Raw genomic sequence first — 22,789 nt, 5'->3', positions numbered from 1 at the left:
GAGAAGGGAGAGGGTTGACATGTTGTGGGATTGTTAACCAATGTCATAAAAGAATACGTGTACTGACTGTTTAATGAGAAACTATTTGTTCTGTAAACCTTCACCTGAAGTACAATTTAAAAAAAAGAAAAAAAAAAGAAGAATCACAGTAGCTAGTAAGTGACGGAACCAGGATTGAAATATAGGTCTGACTCCAAAGTTGGTTCTTAGTCATTCTCATTTAAAGTATTTATTAGGGTTCTGCTACAGGCCAAATTTATTTATGCAAATTAACGTGCCAACCACTAAGGCCAAAGAAGAAGAAATTGAAGATTTTTACCAACTTCTTCAGTCTGAAATTGATCAAACATGCAATCAGGATGCACTGATAATTATTGGAATTTGGAATGAGAAAGTTGGAAACAAAGAAGAGGAATCGATAGTTGGAAAATAAGGCCTTGGTAATAGAAATGATGCCGGAGATCGCATGATAGAATTTTGCAAGACCAACGACTTCTTCATTGCAAATACCTTTTTTCACCAACATAAATGGCGACTATACACGTGGACCTCATCACATGCAATACACAGGAATCAAATTGACTACATCTGTGGAGGGGGACAATGGAAAAGCTCAGTATCATCAGTCAGAACAAGGCCAAGGACTGACTTTGGAACAGACCATCAATTGCTCATATGCAAGTTCAAGTTGAAACTGAAGAAAATTAGAACAAGTCCACGAGAGCCAAAGTACGACCTTGAGTATATCCCACCTGAATTTAGAGACCATCTCAAGAATAGATTTGATGCATTAAACACTAAGGGCCGAAGACCAGATGAGTTGTGGAGTGCCATCAAGGACATCATACATGAAGAAAGCAAGAGATCATTAAAAAGACTGGAAAGAAAAAAAAGACTAAAATGGATGTTAGAAGAGACTGAAACTTGCTCTTGAACATCGAGTAGCTAGAGTGAAAGGAAGAAGTGACAAAGTAAAAATGCCAAACAGAAGATTTCAAAGGGCAGCTCAAGAAGACAAAGTATTATAATGACATGTGCAAAGACCTGGAAATAGAAAAGCAAAATGGAGGAACATGCTCTGTATTTCTTAAGCTGAAAGAACTGAAGAAAAAATCCAAGCTTCAAGTTGCAATAGTGAAGGATCCTACAGGGAAGATACTAAATGACACAGGAAGCATCAAAAGAAGATGAAGGAATACACAGAGTCACTATACCAAAAAGAATTGGTCGACATTTAACCCTTCAGGAGGTAGCATATTATCAGGAACCAGTGGTACTGAAGGAAGAAGTCCAAGCTGCACTGAAGGCATTGGCGAAAAACAAGACTCCAGGAATTGACGGAATATCAATTGAGATGTTTCAACAAACGGATGCAGCACTGGAAGTGCTCACTCGTCAATGCCAAGAAATTTGGGAGACAGCTACCTGGCCAACCAACTGGAAGAGATCCATATTTATGCCTATTCTCAAGAAAGGTGATCCAACCGAATGCACAAATTATCGCACAATATCATCAGTATCACACGCAAGTGAAGTTTTGCTGAAGATCATTCAAAAGCGGCTGCAGCAGTATATTGACAAGGAACTGCCAGAAATTCAGGCCGAATTCAGAAGAGGACGTGCACCAGGGCTATCATTGCTGATGTCAGATGGATCCTGGCTGAAAGCAGAGAATACCAGCAAGATGTTTACCTGTGTTTTATTGAGTATGCAAAGGCATTTGACTGTGTGGATCATAAATTATGGATAACATTGCAAAGGATGGGAATTCTACAACAATTAATTGTTCTCATGAGGAACCTGTACATAGATCAAGAGGCAGCTGTTCGAACAGAACAAGGAGATACTGCGTGGTTTAAAGTCAGGAAAGGTGTGCGTCAGGGTTGTATCCTTTCACCATAGTTATTCAGTGTGTATGCTAAGCAAATAATTGGAGAAGCTGGACTATAAGAAGAAGAATGGGGCAGCAGGATTGGAGGAAGACTCATTAACAACCTGCCTTATGCAGGTGACCCAACCTTGCTTGCTGAAAGTGAAGCGCACTTGAAGCACTTATGATGAAGATCAAAGACCACAGCCTTCAGTATGGATTACACCTCAACATAAAGAAAACAAATCCTCACAACTGGATCAGTAAGCAACATCATGATAAATGGAGAAAAGATTGAAGTGGTCAAGGATTTCATTTTACTTGGACCCACAATTAATGCCCATGGAAGCAGCAGTCAGGAAATCAAAAGACGCATTGCCTTGGGCAGATCTCCTGCAAAAGACCTCTTTAAAGTGTTGAAAAGCAAAGATGTCACCTTGAAGACTAAGGTGCACCTGACCCAAGCCATGGTGCTTTCAATCGCCTCATATGCATGTGAGAGCGGGACAGTGAATAAGGCAGATGGAAGAAGAATTGACGCCTTTGAGTTGTGGTGTTGGTGAAGAATATTGAATATGCCATGGACTGCTAAAGGAATGAATAAATCTGTCTTGGAAGAAGTACAATCAGAATGATCCTTAGAAGCAAGGATGGCGAGACTACGTCTCACATCCTTTGGACATGTTATTAGGAGGGATCAGTCCCTGGGGAAGGACATCATGCTTGTTAAAGTACAGTATCAGCGAAAAAGAGGAAGACCCTCAACAAGATGGACTGACAGAGTGCCTGCAACAGTGGTCTCAAGCATAACAAGGATTGTGAGGATGGCATAGGACCAAGCAGCGTTCCATTCTGTTGTACGTAGGGTCGCTATGAGTCGGAAGCAACTCTCGACGACACCTAATAACAACAACAATGGGCCAGCCACTAGGCTAAATTACAATATAGACAAAAGGTTTGCTGCCCCAAAACTTACAGTTCAGAGGAGGATAGAGACAAACAGGTAGTGACAGTTCATTGTAGTAAATGCTGTATGGAAGGAATAAAATGTGCTAAAAGGAGGTCATGGGAGGTCAGGGAAGATTCCTTGAACATTTAAGCTAACACCAGAAGGTTGAGTAGTCTGTAGGCCAAGCATAAGGAAAGAGGTATGTTGTGTCAAGCATTTATGAAAAGAATATGGTGCATTTGAGGATCTAAAAGAAATTCAGTGTGCCAGGAGCATAGAATGCAAGGAAGAGAATGGAAAGAGATGAGCCAGGAAAAGGAAATAAGGAAAATCATGCAGGGCTTTTTATTTCTTATTAAAGATTTTGGAGTTTATATTGGAAACAGCAGTGGGGCTGGGCCATTGAAGGCTTGTAACCAGATTCTCTTTTTAGAAAAAATAAGCATTGTCCACAATATAGCCAGAAAAGATTGGAGAAACAGTAAGACCAGAGGCATAGAGCTCAATTAGGAGGCTTTTGCAGTAATCCAGACAGTAGATGATTGGTAGCCAAGGGAAGTAGTAATTACTTGAGGGAGAAGTGGAAGAATTTTAGAGATTGTTGTTGTGTGTCACTGAGTCGATTCAGACTCATAGCGACCCAACAGGACAGAATAGAACTGCCTCTTAGGGTTTTCTAGGCTGTAATTATAGCAGCAGATTGCCACATCTTTTTTCCGCAGAGCAGCTGGTAGGTTCGAACTGCTGACCTCTCAGCAGCCAAGTGCTTAACCAGTGTGCCACCAGGGCTCCTTTTTATAGAGATTAGAGGGTAGAATTATAAGTCATGGTGATTGATTGGCTGTATGGAGCATGGGAGGGGTAGGAGTTAAGAAGGACTCTCAGGTTTCTGACTAAAACAAGAGCATTGTACTTACGTGCTGAGATGTTGGTGATGGAGAAGGAAGAGTGGGTTTGAATGGGAAGGATGACAGGTCTCATTTTGGATATGGTAAATTTGAGATTCTTGGAAGATAGCCCAGTGGATGGCCAGGAGACAGCTGTGCCAGCTAAGAGAGCCTCCTATAGATAGTGTATATTTTGACAAAATGAGAACTAATCTTTCATCTTCACCCTTTTGGTTTCTGGAAGAGAATTCCTGTAACCATCTTACAGGTTATGATGTTTTAGAAGATGTGACTTTTTGTTTTTTCCATTAATTTAAAAAGTAAGATCATGTTCTTTTCTAACAAATTGCTAGAAAATTATTGCTTATCCATTATACTCTATAATTACAACTATTCTGTAGAGTTTTATTTTTAGAAGAGAAAACAACTATTTAAAAAGCAAAATTGGTACTTTACATATCCTTTTACTAGTAGATACCTGTGGAATTATATTGGCATTTATTTTGAATGAAACAAAAGCTAAGAAATTTGAGTAATAAACATTTATTAAATACCTACTGTGTGCCACAACTGTAGCTTTTTTATTTATCAGTGACAAGACTGAATATTCTTATTGAAAGTTAAAAATTGAAATAAGCCAACTCTTCAGACATAGATTAGACTGGACTATAAGACATGAAATCATACTCGTGAAGAGAGTGCTTCATAGCGCGAGTAGATACATGAGACTAAATGCGCAGCTCCTGTCCAGAGGCAATAAGAGAAGGCAGCGAGGGTCAGGAGCTGGTTGAATGGATGTGGGAAATCCTGGGTGGAAGAGGGAGTGTGCTGTCACATTATAGGGAGAGCAACTAGGGTCACATAGCTGTGTGTGTGTAAATTTTTGTATGAGAAACTAACTTGAACTGTAAACTTTGACTTAAAGCACAACTTAAAAGAAATTGAAATAAGATTTTTAGCATATTTCGCAGTTAAAATTTTGAAGCAAACATTTTAAAACTGCATTAAACTCTAACCAAATCGAAATAAATTGTTTACTTCATTTTCTAGTAGAACACCTTGCTTGAGGAGGGATATTAGATAGCAAAATAAACCATGAAGAGCAATATTTTAAAAAAGAAAGTGATTGTAACACTTTTATAAATCAAATCTAAAATTATTTCAAAATAAAAGTTTTTTAAAACTGGATTAAAACTTTTTTTTAAAAAATTGTATTTTGTTGTTGAGAATATACACAGGTAAGCATACACCAATTCAACAGTTTCTACATGTACAATTCAGTGACATTGATTGCAGTCTTCAAGTTGGGCAGCACCCTCCTTTTCTGAGTTGCTCCTCCCCCATTAACATAAAATCACTGCCCTCTAAGGTTCATACCTAATCGTTGGAGTTGCTGTTGTCAATTTGATCTCATATAGATAGTTCTTAGAAAGGCGTAATGCTCAAGGCAGACATTGTTTACTAGTTAAACTAAACAGTTATTTGATTTTAAGACTTCAGGGGATATCTTTGGTTTAAGGTTTAAAGATTATCTCAGGGCAGTAGTTTCAGGAGTTCATTAAGCCTCCAAGAAAGTGGTTTTAAATGTATATAATATGCTCAAGTTACAATTAAATGTTGTATACCAGTCAAAATTTATTATTAGAACTTCTTTCTTATCTCTATTAGTAGAAAAACTAGACTGAAGATAGGAGAGGGCGTAAGCTTAGGAAGGTTCCTAGTCTCTGAGAACCATAACAGAATAACCTGATTGACTTCTCGCCTTTCTTCCCCAAACTTATCTCCAGCCATGCTCCCTGTCATGCGCTTATTTTGGTTTCTGAAACACACTTGGCTATTTTTTGCTTGTTACTTCTATTGCCTAATCCTCCTTGCTGACAGATCTGCTGCATTAATTTTGTTTACAATTATATACATTTGATTACTTTATTAACTAAATCTTACTAAGTCTTAAATCTGTTGAATAAAATATACATTAAAACTCAAGAATTTGACAGCAGCACCAACAATGACCAAAAAAAGGAATGTATGGTCACATATGTATGTATATAGGCATATAGGTATGTGAGTAGGTACAGATGTATACGTATGTATGCACAGATAGAAATATTTATAGGTTCGTGGTGTAAGCACATGTATTCATAGAAGACATAATTACAAATACTTCTCAGACATAGCCAAACACCTTGTGAGATTGGTTTTCTAGATTTGAAGGCTTAGAACCTGAGTATTATGGGACAATTCAGTCATTTGGCATAAAATAGTTCACAAAGTTCCTGTTCTACATCCTAGCGAAGTGAGTAGCGTCTGGGGTCTTAAAAGTTTGTGAGCGACAATCTAAGATTCAGCTATTGGTCTCTACTCGTCAGGAGCAAAAAAGTCCAAAAGAAACCAAAGTCTCAGAGAAGAAACAAGTCTAAAGGGCCAGTGGCCTGCACAAGCCATGGCCTCATCTACCCTGAGACCAGAAGAACTAGGTGGTGCCTGGCTACCACTACTGACCATTCTGACCAGGGTCACAATAGATAGTCTCAGATAGAATGGGAGAAGAATGTAGAACAAAACTCAAATTTGTAAAAAAGGCCAGACTTACTGGACAATTTGAGACTAGAGGACTCCCTGAGACTATTGCTTGGAGATACTGTTTAAACCGTGAACCAAACTATCCCCTGAGATCACCTTTTAGCAAAATAATAGAGTGGCACACAAAATAAAGGATACTACCCATAATACGGTGCTGTACTAAAAAACCATCTATATGAGACCACAAGGGTCAACATTTACTGTAAAGCAAAGAAGAGAAGATAAGGGGGCAGGGAAACTAGAGTACTAGAAACAGAACACCCAGAACACAAAGAGAATGTTGATACATTGTGGAAAATGTAACTAATATCACTGAACAGTTTGTGTAGAAATTGTCAAATGGGAACCTAATTTACCGTGTAAACTTTCACCAAAAACACAACAAAGTATTATTTTAAAAAATAATTAAAATTATAGGAAGTGCAGTAATCACCTGAGATTTGTAATAAAATGTTAACTCATTTTGGTTTGGGGCAAAAAATGAGAAGTTTCTTTGAAATGTGTAAAGTAAGAGTTTAGTAATTTGAAATGTGTTCTTATAAAAAATAGCTTTACAAGGAAAAAAAACCTCATGATACAGTTACAGCAAAAGGATGGTGGAAATAAAGTAAACATCCAGAAATTTGGGAAAAATTAAAGGGTTTCAGGCCAGTTTTATAAACTAATGTTTCTAAAAAATGTGTATGTACCTAATTTCTTCTGCACTTTAGTCTTACTAAAGAAATAAAAAGCAGAAGGAATATGCACTTTCTTAATGAATTAGTTGCACTGTATGTTTTTAAGATTTAAAACCCCAATAAAGACTAGTTTATACAGTGTTTGAGGAGCATTTAATTTACATGGGACTTGAAAGTAGAATCCAATTGTTTACTGTAATTTGGTGGTCAAAAATCTGAGAGGATAAAATTCTTAGGTATAAAATTTGCCTTATTTTTTCAAGAATTGACTAAATTTGCAGAAAGAATGATACCTAATAAATAATTTACAGGTGCCTTTCTACCAAAAACCCAAAAGGTCGGCAGTTTGAATCCACCAGCAACTACTTGGAAACCCCACGGAGCGGTTCTGCTCTGTCCTGTAGGGTCGCTATGAGTCAGAATCAACTCGACAGCAACGGGTTTGGTTTGAGTTGGTTTCTACCAACAATTATTGCCTAAAGTGGCTAAAGGTGATTAACTTTTACCTGGGATCATCATAATTCACATCTATTCTATGTTGAATTTAATAAACTTTTAAAAATCCTGAGACCTTCCATTAATTTATAAGTTATTTTTATTGTAATTCATAACATAATATACAAAACTTTTCAGCATTCTTTACAATTCTTTAAGTATTCCTGTTATAAGGTCCTTCTCATAGACTGATATTATGCCAGAGTTCATACAAGAAACTGTGGGTATCAGGACTTTTGAATAAGTTGGCTTATTTTTTCCAAGGTCAAAGTTTTGTATATCTCAAATGAAAAAAAAAAGAAAGAAAAAGATAGCAGATCGCCATCACCAAGGGAGCACTGCAGGCTCCGTTTCCATTGCTCACATTTTCTATTCTCCTTTGACTCTTGGAAAATTAACTTCTTTGTTTGCTTTTACAAGACAGAGTGCACGCCCTTTGTGGTCTGCAGTTTCCTCCTCTCCGCCTGTGCTTTCTGTTCTTTCCTGGCCCTTCCTATCCTTTGTCCTTTAGGCTAAAGGGAGCGGATTAAAAATGAAAGTTAGAGGAAAATGCTTACGTTTGTGGCCTGTAGAGCAGTGTGACCTATGAGATTGATTTTATATCTTATGAAAATAAGTCTATAAATTATTTCTCTAGAATTTCTTAAAGGTTTAAAACCCAAAGTGGTAAATTGGAACCATGTGGGCAATGCTAAATTAGGGCCTTCCCCACCCGTTACCACCAGTCAGATGTCATGTATGTCACAGTTGGCTAGCTTTCTAGAGTTAATTTATAGAAATAATGTACATTTAAATGTTTTTAAAATTTTCAAAACTATATTAAATCATTTGAGATTTTTTGATTCACTGTTAGAGTGGAGCAGGGTGGGGCAGTTTTCAAAGTTAGTAGATTTTTGTCCTAGATCTAGCAGTGAAGCTGACTGCCAATAATGTTATCATGTTTGTAACATTTTATAAAGGGCTAATATTTTAGTAACTTACCAATGAACAGAAAATGTTACAACAAGGCTTCATAGGAGGCTATATAGCGCAAAGAATGTAGGATAGAAATCCGAAAACCTAAGTCCCTAGCTGTGTTCTCTCTTAGCCTTCTCTCCTTGAGCAAGTCAGTTAACCTCCTTAGCCTTCAGGTTCTTCAAATATAAGAAGTAGAAATAATACCTACTCTTCTGGTAGTATATTAGGATTACTGTGGGATCAAAATAAATAGTAATAGTAGAATACTTTGGAAACATAAAGCTCTATAAAAGTGTAAAAATATTACTAAAACTAAATAACACTCTATATAATGTAATAATGTGTTATTTGCTAATGATTGAGTTAGATGCATTATTTCAAATTTGTTTCATCTCTGCTGAATATACTTAAGAGCAGATTCTGATAAACAGTATAAGTAATTCTGATATATGACCACCTGATATAAAGTTGAAAAACTTACCTGACTGATGAAATTGGTAAGTTAGGAAATAGTTGGAAAACTTAACAATTGTTTATGGAACTCTTGCTATGCTCGATTCTTTGGGGGGATGCAAATGTTAGGTGAGTTGTTGGGTAGAATTAATCAGGATCAAGTTAAAATTGAGTGATTCATTCTTTATCAACAAAAATTAAATGAATGCCCACATATATAAAGCAAATTGTGCTGAGTAAAGGAAATATAAGATCTTTTGTGGTGTAGGCTCTGTCCCTTGCTGCTATCTTCTGGCCTCATCTTTCCCCTTCTTATTCTTTAATTTTGTCCTTCGCCAACAGGGAACTACATATAGATGTAAAAATAATTTGCATAGTTAACATCTAAATGACCTTTTAGTCTTCCCTACTCTGGTAGTGTAGTGGTTAAGAGCTGCGGCTGCTAACCAAAAGGTTGCCAGTTCGAATCCACCAGGCGCTCCTTGGAAACCCTATAGGGCAGTTCTACTCCATCCTATAGGATTGCTATGAGTTGGAATCGACTCAGTGGCAGTAGGTTTTTTTTTCTTTTTTAACCCCATATCCGCATTTTAGAAGGAGAATAGTGATGATAGGGAAAGTAAATTGGGGAAGTCGACTTGGAATATCCGGTTAAGGAGTTGGGATTTTATTCTGTAGGTAGAGGAGAGTGTTGTAGACACAGTTCTACTTTATAAAGATTATTAGATAGCCAGCGTATTAGAGCTGCCTTAGATTGGATTAAGGAGCCCTGGTGGCATAGTTGGTGGCATGGTAGTAAGTGCTTGGCTGCTAACCAAAAAGTCGAACCAAAAGGTTCGAACCCACCAGCTGTTCCGTGGGAGAAAGATGTGGCGGTCAGCTTCAGTAAAGATTACATCCTTGGAAACCCTAGGGGGCAGTTCTCCTGTGTGCTACAGGGTCACTATGAGTTGGAATTGACTCAATGGCGGTGGGTTTAGTTGGTTTTGGGTGAATTGAATTGGAGGTTGGGAATTACCATAAATGGTCAGATTATGAGGCAAAATTGTGGAAATGGATGATTAAAATCTGAAGGAAAGCAGAGCAAGCACTCACTCATTTAAAAAACATTGATTGGTGCTTATTATATTCCAAGCCCTTTCCTGGGTTCTGGGGATACAAGGAGTAAAGTGGAAAAAATTCTGCTCATCTGATATTTAGAAAATATAAAGAATGCCTTATAAACCAATAAGAAAAATACAGACAGTTCTATAGAAAAATGAGCAGATGTCTTGAACAGGCATTTCACAAGAGAATGACCAATAAACATATATAAAAGTGCTCACTTCATTAATAATTATCAACATAAAATCATGAGAAACCACTGCACACCAACTAGGACCGATAAGTTTAAAATACTGAAAATAAGTATCTGGGAAGATGTGAAGCAGTGCTTTGATCTGGTTTGTTCCAGTTTGAACCCCTGCTGAGAATTTTCATTTCCACCCCAGATATACTGAATAAGAATCTACATTTTAACAAGATTGCTTGGTGATTCTTACGTATAACTTCTTGGGAGCTTGTTAGAAATGGAAATTTGAATGAACTGGTTTGAAGCCCTGATGTGAAGCAATGGTAACTGTCATACTCTACTGGTGAGAGTACAGACAGGTACACCCACTTTGAAAAACTGTTGAGCAGTGCATACTGTGACCCAGCAATTCTACTTCAAGGTGTATTTCCAGTAATGCATGTACATGTATACCAAGAGATGGTTCAGGAGTATTCCTTACCATCATCATAGTAATATTAAGCAAAAAACTGAAAACAGCTCAAATCTTTTACCACTAGAATGAATAAATAAATGATGGTATATTCATATAAAGAAATGCTATACAACAATGAAGATGAACAAAATACAACAGTGTCTCTCAAACATATTAAGTGAAAGAACCAAACACAAAAAAATGCATGCTATATGATTACATTTATAAGAAGTCTTAAAAACAGGCAAAACAACTGTAGTGTTTGAAGTCAAGATGATGATGTTAGTTGCCGTCAAGGCGATTCTGACTCATGACGACACCATGTGTATAGAGTAGAACTGCTCCATAGGGTTTTCAAGGCTGTGACCTTTTGGAAGCAGATTGCCAGGCCTGTTTTCCACTTGCCTCCGGGTGGGTTCGAACCACCAGCCTTTCGGCTAGTAGTCGAGCGCTTAACCATTTATGCTACCCAGGGAGCTCCAAGATTAGTTTAAAGAACTTCAAACAGGTGTGAGTAAGAGATGAAGCTGATAATAAAATGTTCTCTTGCATGTAAAATTAGGTTGTGGAATGTTAAGCTTTATATAAATTAAAACCACAGAGAGATATCACTACACACCTATTAAGATGACTAAAAATAATACTGACTATAATAAGTGTTGAGAGGATGCAGAGCAACTGAAATGCTCGATTTGATGGTGGGAATGCAAAATATTAAAGCTGTTTTGGAAAAGTTTGCTAGTTTTCTTATACAGTTACACATATACTTCTCATACAATCCGGTAGTTTTGTTCCTATACATTTATTCAAGTGAAATGAAAACTTACGTTTACAGAAAAACCTGAATGTGTATATTCATAGTGGCTCTACTTGTGATTTTCAAAAAGTGGAACCAGCCCAAATGTCCCTCAACTGGAGAATGGTTAAACAAACTGGTATATGCATACACTAGAATAGTACTCAGCAATGAAAAGAAATGAACTACTGATACTTGCAAAAATGTAGCTGGATCTCAGATACATTATGCTAAGTGAAAGAAGCCAGACTCAAAAAGTTTCATACTGGATGATTCCAACTATAGGGTATCTGGAAAAGGCAAAACTATAAGAACAGAAAACAGATCAGTGATTGCCTGGGGTTGAGAGGAGACATTGTCTATAAAAGGGCACAGGGGAATTTTGAGAGTGATAAAACTGTTCTTTCTCTTCACTGAGGTGGTTGCACAACATATGCATTTGTCAAAACTTGCAGACCTATACACTAATGAGGGTGTATTTTTTTTTAATTTTTATAATTGTACTTTAGATGAAGGTTTAAAGAGCAAACTAGATTCTCATTAAACAATTAATGTACATATTGTTTTGTGAAAATTGGTTACCAACCCCACGACATGTCAACACTCTCCCTTCTCCACCTTGGGTTCCCCATTACCAGCTTTCCTGTCCCTTCCTGCCTTCTCATCCTTGCCCCTGGGCTGGTGTGCTCATTTAGTCTCATTTTGTTTTATGAGCCTGTCTAATCTTTGGCTGAAGGGTGAACCTCAGGAGTGACTTCATTACTGAGCTATAAGGGTGTCTGGGGACCATACTCTCGGGGCTTCTCCAGTCTCTGTCAGACCAGTAAGTCTGGTCTTCTTTTTGTGAGTTAGAATTTTGTTCTACATTTTTCTCCAGGGCTGCCCGGGACCCTCAATTGTGATCCCTGTCAGAGCAGTTGGTAATGGTAGCCAGGCACCATCTAGTTGTACTGTACTCAGTCTAGTGGAGTCTGTGGTAGTTGTGGTCCATTAGTCCTTTGGGCTAATCTTTCCCTTGTGTCTTTGGTTTTCTTCATTCTCCCTTGCTCCAGACAGAGTGAGACCAATGGCGTATCTTAGATGGCGGTTCACAAGCTTTTAAGACCCCAGATGCTACTCACCAAAGTAGAGTGCAGAACATTTTCTTTATAAACTGTTACGCCAGTTGAGGTAGATTTTCCCCAAAACCATGGTCCCCATAGCCCTCAGCCCAGTAATTTGGTCCTTCAGGGAGTTTGGACGTGTCTGTGGAGCTTCCATGACCGTAATTGCCTTGGTCAAGTTGTGCTGACTTCTCCAGTATTGTGTACTGTCTTACTAATAAGGGTAAATTTTACTGTTTGTAAATTATAACTTTTTTAAAATGGGATTTAAGAAAGACCGTGAGAAATTGATGCATTGAAGCATTACAGATGTGAGAAGATCGTTATGATATCTTAGTAATTATGTAATCTTACTTAGGTTGCCATTGAATATAACCTAAGTGCAGAAATGATACCTGGAGGTTGCATTTATTAGAAGACTGAGAAGGTTGGACAGATTTTCAAATGTCAATTGGCCTTTCATATTTCTTTTGTGAATTGCCTTTTAATAGGCTTTCCTAATTTTCTACAGGGCTTTTCCTTCCCTCCATGTGTAAGAGTTGTCTATATTAAGAATGTCAACCAATTTTTGTACGTGTGTGTGTGTATGTGGAGAGAGCAAGTTAAAGCACTAGCGAATTCAAAGATATTTTCCCTATTTGTCATATCTTTAGCTTCACTTAAGTGTTTTTGTCTTCATCCCAGCCCCTCATTTGGAAGTTACAATAGTTGTATCTATTAGCTGTTCCTTTAATGCTTCTGTTTTTATGTCATACTTGAAAAGACTTTTTCCAACCCAAGATTGTAAAATGATTTACCTTCAGTTTCTTCTAATACTTTCAGAAGCAATTGCCCTTGTATATTTAGTTTATGTTCCCTCATATTGTTTTCATCGTGTATTTAAATTTCAAGTCTCAGTTGTGTTTTGCTGCTTGAACTTAAGTATCATATCTTTAGACTGTACCCATTTAAGATGTGATTTGAAAACGTTTCAACTCTGAGATTGTGAAACTATATTTTAATATTTATAGCTATATTTTAAACTAATATTATGTAGCCGAGGTTGTAACTGTTCAGTCTTTCAGAATCTTATTTACCTACTTCCTTTTGAATGTCATAGGAAGGGATAAAATATACAAATAAGAATGACCTTTAAAAGAAAGTGAATTAATGAAATCTACATTAGTGCTTCTGCAGGAAGTGAATAGAATAGTGCAGATTTTGTAGTGTTAGTAAACCTACTATCTTCAAATCACACTGGTAGGCAGTACAGTGGATAAGAGATTAGTCAGACACAACCCTTGCTTTTGAGGAATGTATTGTCAATAGCTTGGTGGTGGCATGGGAATTAGACTAGTGTCTTAGCTGTCTAGTGCTGCTCTAACAGAAATACCACAAGTGGATGGCTTCAACAAACAGAAGTTTATTCTGTCATAGTCTAGTAGGCTAGAAGTCCAAATTCAGGGCATCAGCTCCAGGGGAAGGCTTTCTCTCTCAGCTCTGGAAGAAGGTCCCTGTCATTAATCTTCCTCTGGTTTAGGAGCTTCTCAGCGGAGGGACCCCGAGTCCAGAGGACACAGTCTGCTCGTGGCACTACTTGCTGGGAGGTATGAGATTCCCCTGTCTCTGTGCTTGATTCTCTTTTATATCTCAAAAGAGATTGACTCAGGATACAATCTAATCTTGCATTAGCGTAAGTACCTCTAATCCTGCCTCATTAACATCATAGAGATAGGATTTACAACACATAGGAAAATCACATCAGATGACAAAATGGTGGACAGTCACACAATACTGGGAGTCATGGCCTAGCCAAGTTGACACACATTTTTGGGGGACACAATTCAATCCATAACATTCCACCCTCTGGCCCCCCAAAATTCATGTTCTTGCCACATGTAAAACATTCACCCCATCATATCATAGCAAAAGTCTTAATTCAACTCCAAGTCCAAAATCCAAACATTCCTCTTCATCTGTGAAATCTAGAATACAAGTTATCTGCTTCCAAAGTACAATGGTGGAACAGGCACACGCTAGACATTTCCATTACAAATGGGAAAAATTGGAGGGAAAGAAGGGATAACAGGCACCAAGCAAATCAACAGAACATGTTACATTAGCCCTCAAGGCTTGAAAATAGCCCTCTGTTTTCTGAGACCATTTAGGCAGTGGTCCTGCCCTCCAGACTCTGGGTGTTGGCCATACTCTCTATATTCTGAGTGGAGGCCCCTCGGCCTTGAACTTCAGCTCCACCTTCCAGGCCCACTGGAATGGCAACTCTGCTCCCTTGGCTTTGGGCAACCCCATTCTCCTAGTCCATTTGAGTGTCGGCCCTACCCCGTCAGCCCTGGCAGGTCTGTTCTTCTCCTCCTTGCGCATGGCAGCCCCACTCCCTCAGCTTTGGGCAGCAGATCCATCCCCATCCCACTGGCACTCTTAAACGACAGCCCCACACTCCAGAACTGAGTTGGTGAATATCTGACTTTTTGGAACCTAAAAGGCTGTGACCCCACTCTTTGAAGCCCAGAGGCCATGACTCCACCCTTTGAGACCCCTGGGGTCATGGCCCTACCCTTTGAGACTGGAGAAGCTTTGCTTCTTGTGTTCCTTGTCTCTTCAGCTTCTGCTTCCTCTTTCCTTGGCCTCTTGGCCCCTCGGGCTTCACTGCCCACATTTGCCCTGCTTGGGCAAGTATTCCAGAGCTCTTAAGCTCCACTGATAAGTGCCTGGAGGCACCCTTCTCCCCAGTAAACTTTGGCCAGAAGGCACTCAGCTCTCTTGCTCTGTGGTTCAGTTCCAGTGCTGTCTGGCACCAGTCTTCTAGTTCTGCTACTGCCGGTCCTCTGCTACTACCGGTCCTCTGCTGCTGCCAGTCGTCTGCGGTTGCCAGTTCTCTGCTGCTGCTTCTCACTGTGTGTGCCATCTCCAGTGTAACAGCTCTCCTCACTTCCTTCTGAGTCCTCACCAGAATTATCTTTGATATCCATAATTACACCAACAGTCTCTTCAAGGCAAGAGTCTAGGCTTTTACTATTAGGCACTTTAGAACTCTTCCAGCCTCTACCATTCAGTTTCAAAACTGACTCCATATTTTAGGTATCTGTTAGACCAGCACCCCACTCTTCCAGTACCAAATTTTGTCTGAGTCATCTAGTGCTGCTATAACAGAAATACCACAAGTGGATGGCTTTAACAAAGAGGTTTATTGTCTCACAGTTCATGAAGCTAAAAGTCCGAATTCAGGGTTGCAGCTCCAGGGAAGGCTTTCCTTCCTCTCAGCTCTGGGGGAAGGTCCTTGTCATCAGTCCTCACCTGGTCTAGGAACTTCTCAGTGCAGGGACCTCCTACCACCAAGAAAGCAGAGCTGGGATCAGTGTGCATCTTTGAGCACTAGATAATGAAGACAACTAGTAAGCAAAATCAAGATACAAAATGGAATAACCAGAGAATCTCATGCAAAAATCTCCCCAGAAGTACATTGGAGGCTTTAAGGAAAAAAGTTTTAACCAATGATAGGAAAAGCCTAAATGGAAAAGTAATGTTTGTGATGACCACCAGTGAATAGATAGGATTTTAGCAGGTAGAGATGTGGGGAGAGTATTATGGACAGAAGCAATTAGATGAGGAGAAAAATACAAAAATAGGAAAGCTCAGAGCGTATGTATTTGAGGAACAGGTTTTTTTTTTTTTTTTTTTTTCCCTTGAGACCGTATGTGTGAGAAAATAGGAGATAAGTTTGGAAAGATAGATTGTGGCCAAATTTTAGAAGCCTTGAAAGCTAAGGTGAGATTTGTGCTTAGTTTAGCAAACATTGAAGGTGTGTCTGTTGATGATGTTAGCTGCCCTCGAGTTGGCCCCAACTCATGGCAACCCCATATACAATGGAACAAAATGCTGCCTGGTTCTGCGCCATCCCGTGATTGGTTGTGGATTGGACCGTAAGATTTTCATTGGCTCATTTTTCAGTAGATCACCAGGCCTTTGTTCCTAGTCCATCTTAGTCTGGAAGCTATGCTGAAACCTGTTCAGCATTGTAGCAACATGCAAGCCTCCACAGACAGACAGGTGGTGGCTGTGTGTTAGGTGCATAAGCCAGCAATCCAGCCTGGTTCTCCCATGTGGATGGCGAGAATTCTACCACTGAACCACCACTTGTCCCATGTCTATTGTTAGGGAAGAGAAAGTGTAGAGCTACATTGTCCTGTATGGTAGCCACTAGCCACATATAGTTACTGAGCACTTGAAATGTGGCTGGTCCAGTTTGAGATGTGCTATAAGTAAAACCCACACTGGATTTCGAAGACTTGGTACCAAAAAAAAAAAAAAAAAAGAATGTAACGTATCTCATAAACAGTGTTTATATTACATGTTGAAATGATTATATTTTAGATATATTGGGTTAAATAAAACATTATTAAAATTGATTTCACCTGTTTCCTTTTTACTTTTTTTTTTTTAATATGGCTACTAGAAAATTTAAAATTATATATGTAGCTTGCATTTGTGGCTTGGATTATATTTCTGTTGTACAGTGCTGATATAGATAGGAGTATGATCAGTATTTGTTAGTACCTACTATGTGCCATATATTGTCTAGTACTTGTAATGAAGTTAATCCTCATAGTAAGTCTATGTCATTTCCCAAATTAAAACTCTGTCCTTTAGGTTAATTAAAACATGAAATTCTTTCTGTTAGCTAATTTCATGTATCTTAAGTAAATGAACATTCTTGGCCAGAAGATGTTTGTGAGAATAGACAAAACAGAAATGGTAGGTGGTGTTATCCCCATTTTTTAAGTTACTGTGGCGCGGAGAGGATAAACAACATACCTGAAATCACTCTGCTAGTAAGTAGGAAGCCAGGACTCAAACTTGGGCCCCTCTGACTTCAGAGCCCATAGTTTCCCCAACACACTGTGGCATGTTGTCATTGAACCACTGAAGGTGGTTTAGCTGGAGAGTGACATGATTGGAGTGTGCTTTAGCAGAATTGGAATAAAGATAACGTGTAAGGGGGAGAAGAGATGGAAGCTATTGCTTAATGTGTACAGAGTTTCTGTTTAGAGTAATGAAAAGGTTTTAGAAATAGTACTGATGGTTGCACAACAGTATGAATATAATCAATGCCACTGAATTATACACTTAAAAAAAGGTTAAAATGGCAGATTTTATGTTATACATATTTTTTACTACAATAAAAAAATTGAATTTACATTAGTTGTAACAAATCAGAATAAATAATATGACTAGTCATTTTAGTTAGCTCAGCATGCAAGAATATGCAGTACGGGGTCACCAGTTATAGTGCCACACACATATACTCAGATGCAGCACCATCTTCTGGACAGAGCGCGTTCCTGGGAGCAAACCGCCCTGAACTGTATTTGTAGAGTTGCCACTGTCTTTGCCTCCTAGACTCTCAACTTGATGACTGTGTTGGTGCATATCATCTGTCTGTAACCTCAGGGTTCAAAAATGGCTCTTTGGATTATTGGCTGCAAGACCTGGTATATGCTTCCAGAGGTTTCTACATAGTCTGTTGGACATTTATGATCCTAACTCCCAACCCCGTCCAGGACAAACCCGTCTGACATCTCTGTTCGCCGATGTTGGTTCCCCATCCCACCCAGCTAGACAGTGATGCTCATCTCCCGCACTTTGCTCTGTGTGCCAGTCAGCAACTGAGTATCATTAAAGAGCTATTCTTCCGGAGAATCTAGCGTACTGCTAAAGGAAGGGCTTCTTGGTACTTCCTTTGTAAATCCTCTCTAATATCCTACTGTAGCTGATCACACCATGGTTGTTTAGGGATCCAGCTATATCAAACCTGACTCTAAAATTGATAAACTAGCTCTGTACCCGACTCTTAGGGCTGCCCTTTATCTCCTTACATTTGAAGTTGATGTAATGGGATCTGACACTGTAGAAAGTGGACAGATCCATGAGCTACGGGTTCATCGAGGACTGGATGCTGCCTTAGAGGCACACTCTGCTTCCCCAGTGGAGTAGATTTTGTTCTGTATATTCTTGCAAACATTTTCTGGTCAAAGATGGTCATTTACTTAAGACACATGAAAATCAGCTAATTTGAAGAATTTTATGCTTTATTAGCCTAGAGGAGAGACTTTTAATTTGGGAAATGACATTGTTTGTAAAACATCTTTAATTGCAAGTCATAAATTGACAGTTCACTGCTAGTTTTTCAAAAAGTGTAAATGAAGTACTTCACATTAAAAAAAAAAAAGATAAGGGAAGAGACTTCATTTTTAGGCTTCTAGTTTTTCTTGTTTTGCATTATTAATGATACTTTTTGCAGAGAAAAATGCCTTGTTTACTTTTGAATTGACTCTTTTGAAGTATCCTGTAAGTTAACTGCTTTCTCAAAATATTTACCTTATTGCCTTTGTAGATTTGATAATGGGCTGCATTAAAAGTAAAGAGAACAAAAGTCCAGCCATTAAATATAGAACTGAAAACACTCCGGAGTCTGTCAGTACAAGTGCCAGCCATTATGGAGCAGAACATACTTCAGTGGCACCATCATCTTCAGCCAAGGGGACATCTGTTAATTTTAGCAGCCTTTCCATGACACCATTTGGAGGTTCCTCAGGTGTGACACCTTTTGGGGGAACGTCTTCCTCATTTTCAGTGGTGCCAAGTTCATATCCTGCTAGTTTAACAGGTGAGATTTCAGTGGACAGTTCTGTTTTCAGTTTGAAAATGTGACCTTGGGCAATACATACATAAGGTTTGTTGTAAGAAAAATAACCCTTCTGGGGGACTTTTAAAGTAATTATATGTGAAAATTACAGTCTGTAACAAAAATTAGAGTCTTATTGTATACATGGCTATTGTTCTGGGAAATTTGGTGATAATCTGATGATGATTATGTACTGGGTTATATCATTTACTGTTTCATTAATTCCTTATTCAAATGTTTATTGCATCTATTGTGTGGTAGGCTCTGGGGATATAAAAATTAAAAACATACCCCTCCCTCAAAAATCTTACAACTTCTCAGTATTGTAAAATGCTATCTGCTATTAAAGTATTATAGTAGTTACTTAATAAACAATTAAATGGCAGTGTAGTGGTGATAATACAATTTTTCCACCAGATACTACTGATTTAAAAAAAAAAAAAAATTGCGAGGCCTAGGGAGTTTAAATGATTTTTTTCAGAGTCACAGATAATAAACAGGAGAGTCTAGATGTGATATCCTAGTCCAGAGCTACATGTATTATTTTATAACATCTTTTCAGAGAACAGGAAGAAGGAACAGCTGACAGCCTTGCATGGAGACAGAAATGCTGTAAAAAAGTAGATTCCGAAACTTTAAAAAAGAGAGGAGCAAGAGAGCCACACTCTTTTGTAAAGGGTCCCATATCAGCATGCATTTTCCTGCAAGAAAACAAAACCACAAGTGGCTTAAACAGTCATTCAGGGTGAGCTCCAGGATTCCTTGATACAGCAGCTCCATGATGTCAGCAAAGACTTTCTTCCTTCTCTCTCCTGCAGTCCTCGGAGTGTCAACTTTATCCTTTGGCTTGGCAAAACAGCTACCACCATCAAATTGAGCAGCATATGTCTTTATTAACAACCAGTGAGGGCAAACAAAAGAGAAGTGTCTTCTCCAAGCCTGGACTAGAAATTTTCCCTTCAGTCTGCCCACCCTTGGACCAATAACAGTAGCCAGAGGAATGCCATACACTGATTTGATTAGACTATTCATTTGGGAGTTAAGATTGTAATTGACTGCTTGATGTCCATAACTCATAATTCCAGCCCCCTGACTCTAAAGTGGTGGAGCCCTGGTGGCGCAGTGGTTAAGAGCTCAGTTGCTAACCAAAAGGTCGGCAGTTCAAATCCACCAACTGCTCTTTGGAAACCCTGTAGGCAGTTCTACTGTGTCCTATAGGTCACTATGAGTTGGAATAGTCTCAATGGCAATGAGTTTGTTTTTTTTGTTTTTTAACTCTAAGGTGGTTAAGCACTGGGCTGCTAACCAAAATGTTGACGGACTAACCCACCAGCTGCTCCACAGGAGAAAGATGCAGCAGTCTGCTTCCGTAAAGATTACAGCCGCGGAAACCCTATGGGACGGTTCTACTCTGTTTCAGAGGGTTGCTATGAGTCCAAATTTGACTCAGTGGCAATGGGTTAGGTTTGTTTATGGTTTACCTCTAAATACATCAATAATAGATTGATGTCCATGATGATATTCTTCAGTCATTAGCAAAAGTTTAAATTATTTTCAGAATTATATTTTTGGGAAAAATAGTGATCCAAAATGGTTAAAATTAATGTTGATACTTAAAGATATACTTCAGTTACTTAAAGCAGTTTACTTACATGAAATGCTCCACTTACAGGTATTCATTTATTAATTCAACAAATGTGGAGTGTCTGTGTGCCAGGTGGAAACCCTGGTGGCACAGTGGTTAATAGCTACGGCTGCTAACCAAAAGGTCAGCAGTTCGAATCCACCAGGCGCTCCTTGGAAACTCTATGGGACAGTTCTATTTAGGATCACTGTGAGTCAGAATTGACTTGACGGCAGCATGTTTTGGTTTGGGTGTGCCAGCTGTAGAGAGGTGAGCAAGACAAACAAGATTTCTGCCCTAACGGCGTTTACATTAAAATGAGGGTCTGGCAACAGTTACTCGTTCTTAAATGCTATGAAGAAACTAGCCAGAGTGATTGGTGCAGGCCCTTTAGGTTACCAGGGAAAGGCACCTTGAGAAGAAATGATTTGAGCTGAGGTTTGATTGATGAGAATGGCCTAACCATGTGCAGAGCTGGGAAAAGAGCATTCTAGGGAGAGGGGATAACATTTGCAAAGTTCAGGAGGTACAGGTGGGCTTGGCAGTTTTAAGGACTAGTGATAGGCCAGTGTGAGCAGAGAGAATTGTATGATGCAGGAGCGAAGTGTTCAGCAGAAGCCCCGGATTACTCAGGGCCTCGTAGACTCCAGTAATAAGCTTGGGTTTTATTCAGAGCCAGAAAGAAGCTGTTGAAGAGTTTTAATCACAGGATGTGCATGATTGAATTTCCTTTTTTTAAAAACTGACAGCTGTGTGGAGAATGAATGTTAGGGGTTAGAAGGCTACTACTCCCAGTAGCCCAGCAAGAGATGACAAGGACTTTTGGATTAAAGTGGCAGCATGGAAATGGAAAGAAGTAGATAACATATTTTAAAAGTAGACTTGACAGTCCTAGTAATGAACTTGGCTTAAGCAACTGATTGGATAGTAGTGCCATTTGCTTAGGTGGGAAGTCCTAGGTTTAAGTACAGGTTAGAGGAGAAAAATCAAGAGTTTTATTTTGTAGCTGACAAGTTTTAAGTTAGATATTCAAGTAGAGATGGCAAATAGGCAGTTGATATATGGCTGTGGAACTTAGAGGAGAGGCCAAATAAATGAGAAAAATTGTATGTGATTGTATTTTTACCTTTGATTTTCTGTAACTTTGTATTTTGAGACAGCAAGTTTTATAATTTCTATATTTCACAGCATTTTTACTTATTAGTCTATTTGTAGTTTTACTGCCTGCCTTTTATTCTACCATTTTTAAAAAATACTGATGGATATATTGAAAACTAATAATTGATTTGGCAAGTTAATGAAATTATAATGAGTAGAGTATGTACATATTCAGATTAAGAGTGTCAATATATTATGGGATTTTTTTAACTTGCCTTGAAAAATTTTTAACACTGAAATGCCATGCATATTGTATAAATCTGTTCTATTCTTACTTTTGTTTTGGTTGCAAATAATAGTTTGGCAGTTCACTGTGCTAATCTCTCAAGCATCTGCATGTCATGCTCAATGTGACACAGTTCTATTTAGAATATATACTTTGTAATTTGTGTATCAGCCATGCCTTTTAATTTCTGAGAAAAATGTGGCTTTTTTTTACTTTTTTTTTTTTTTTAAATTGTACTTCAGGTGAAGGTTTACAGAACAAATAGTTCCTCATGAAACAGTACACGTATTGTTTTATGACCTTGGTTAACAACCCCACGACATGTCAACCCTTTCCCTTCTCGACCTTTTTTTTTTTTTTGTGAAAATATACATAGCCAAAGATACACCATTTCAAAAATTTCTACATGCACAGTTCAGTGACATCGACTACACTCTTCCAATTGTGCTGCTTTTCTCACTTTAGATGAAGGTTTACAGAACAAAATAGTTTCTCATTAAACAGTACACATGTTGCCTTATGACAATGCTTAACAACCTCACAACACATCAACACTATCCTTACTCAACCTTGGGTTCCCTATC

General features: G+C 38.5%; 1 protein-coding gene across 1 annotated transcript in view; it reads left to right on the top strand.

The window, feature by feature from the left end:
- The first annotated feature begins 18,914 nt into the window (after positions 1-18,914).
- The window catches only part of YES1 (YES proto-oncogene 1, Src family tyrosine kinase), a 45,381-nt gene continuing 41,506 nt past the window's right edge, over positions 18,915-22,789 (top strand). The window contains exon 1 of the mRNA XM_004389703.2: positions 18,915-19,179. Coding sequence (XP_004389760.1) covers positions 18,915-19,179 — 265 coding nt within the window. The remainder of the gene's footprint in view (positions 19,180-22,789) is intronic.

The sequence above is a fragment of the Trichechus manatus genome, unplaced genomic scaffold (assembly GCF_000243295.1).
Source record: "Trichechus manatus latirostris isolate Lorelei unplaced genomic scaffold, TriManLat1.0 scaffold00256, whole genome shotgun sequence".
In the NCBI taxonomy this organism is placed as follows: Eukaryota; Metazoa; Chordata; class Mammalia; order Sirenia; family Trichechidae; genus Trichechus; species Trichechus manatus.
The sequence above is the reverse complement of the archived record's forward strand: the minus strand, read 5'-3'. Positions and strand labels throughout refer to the sequence as shown.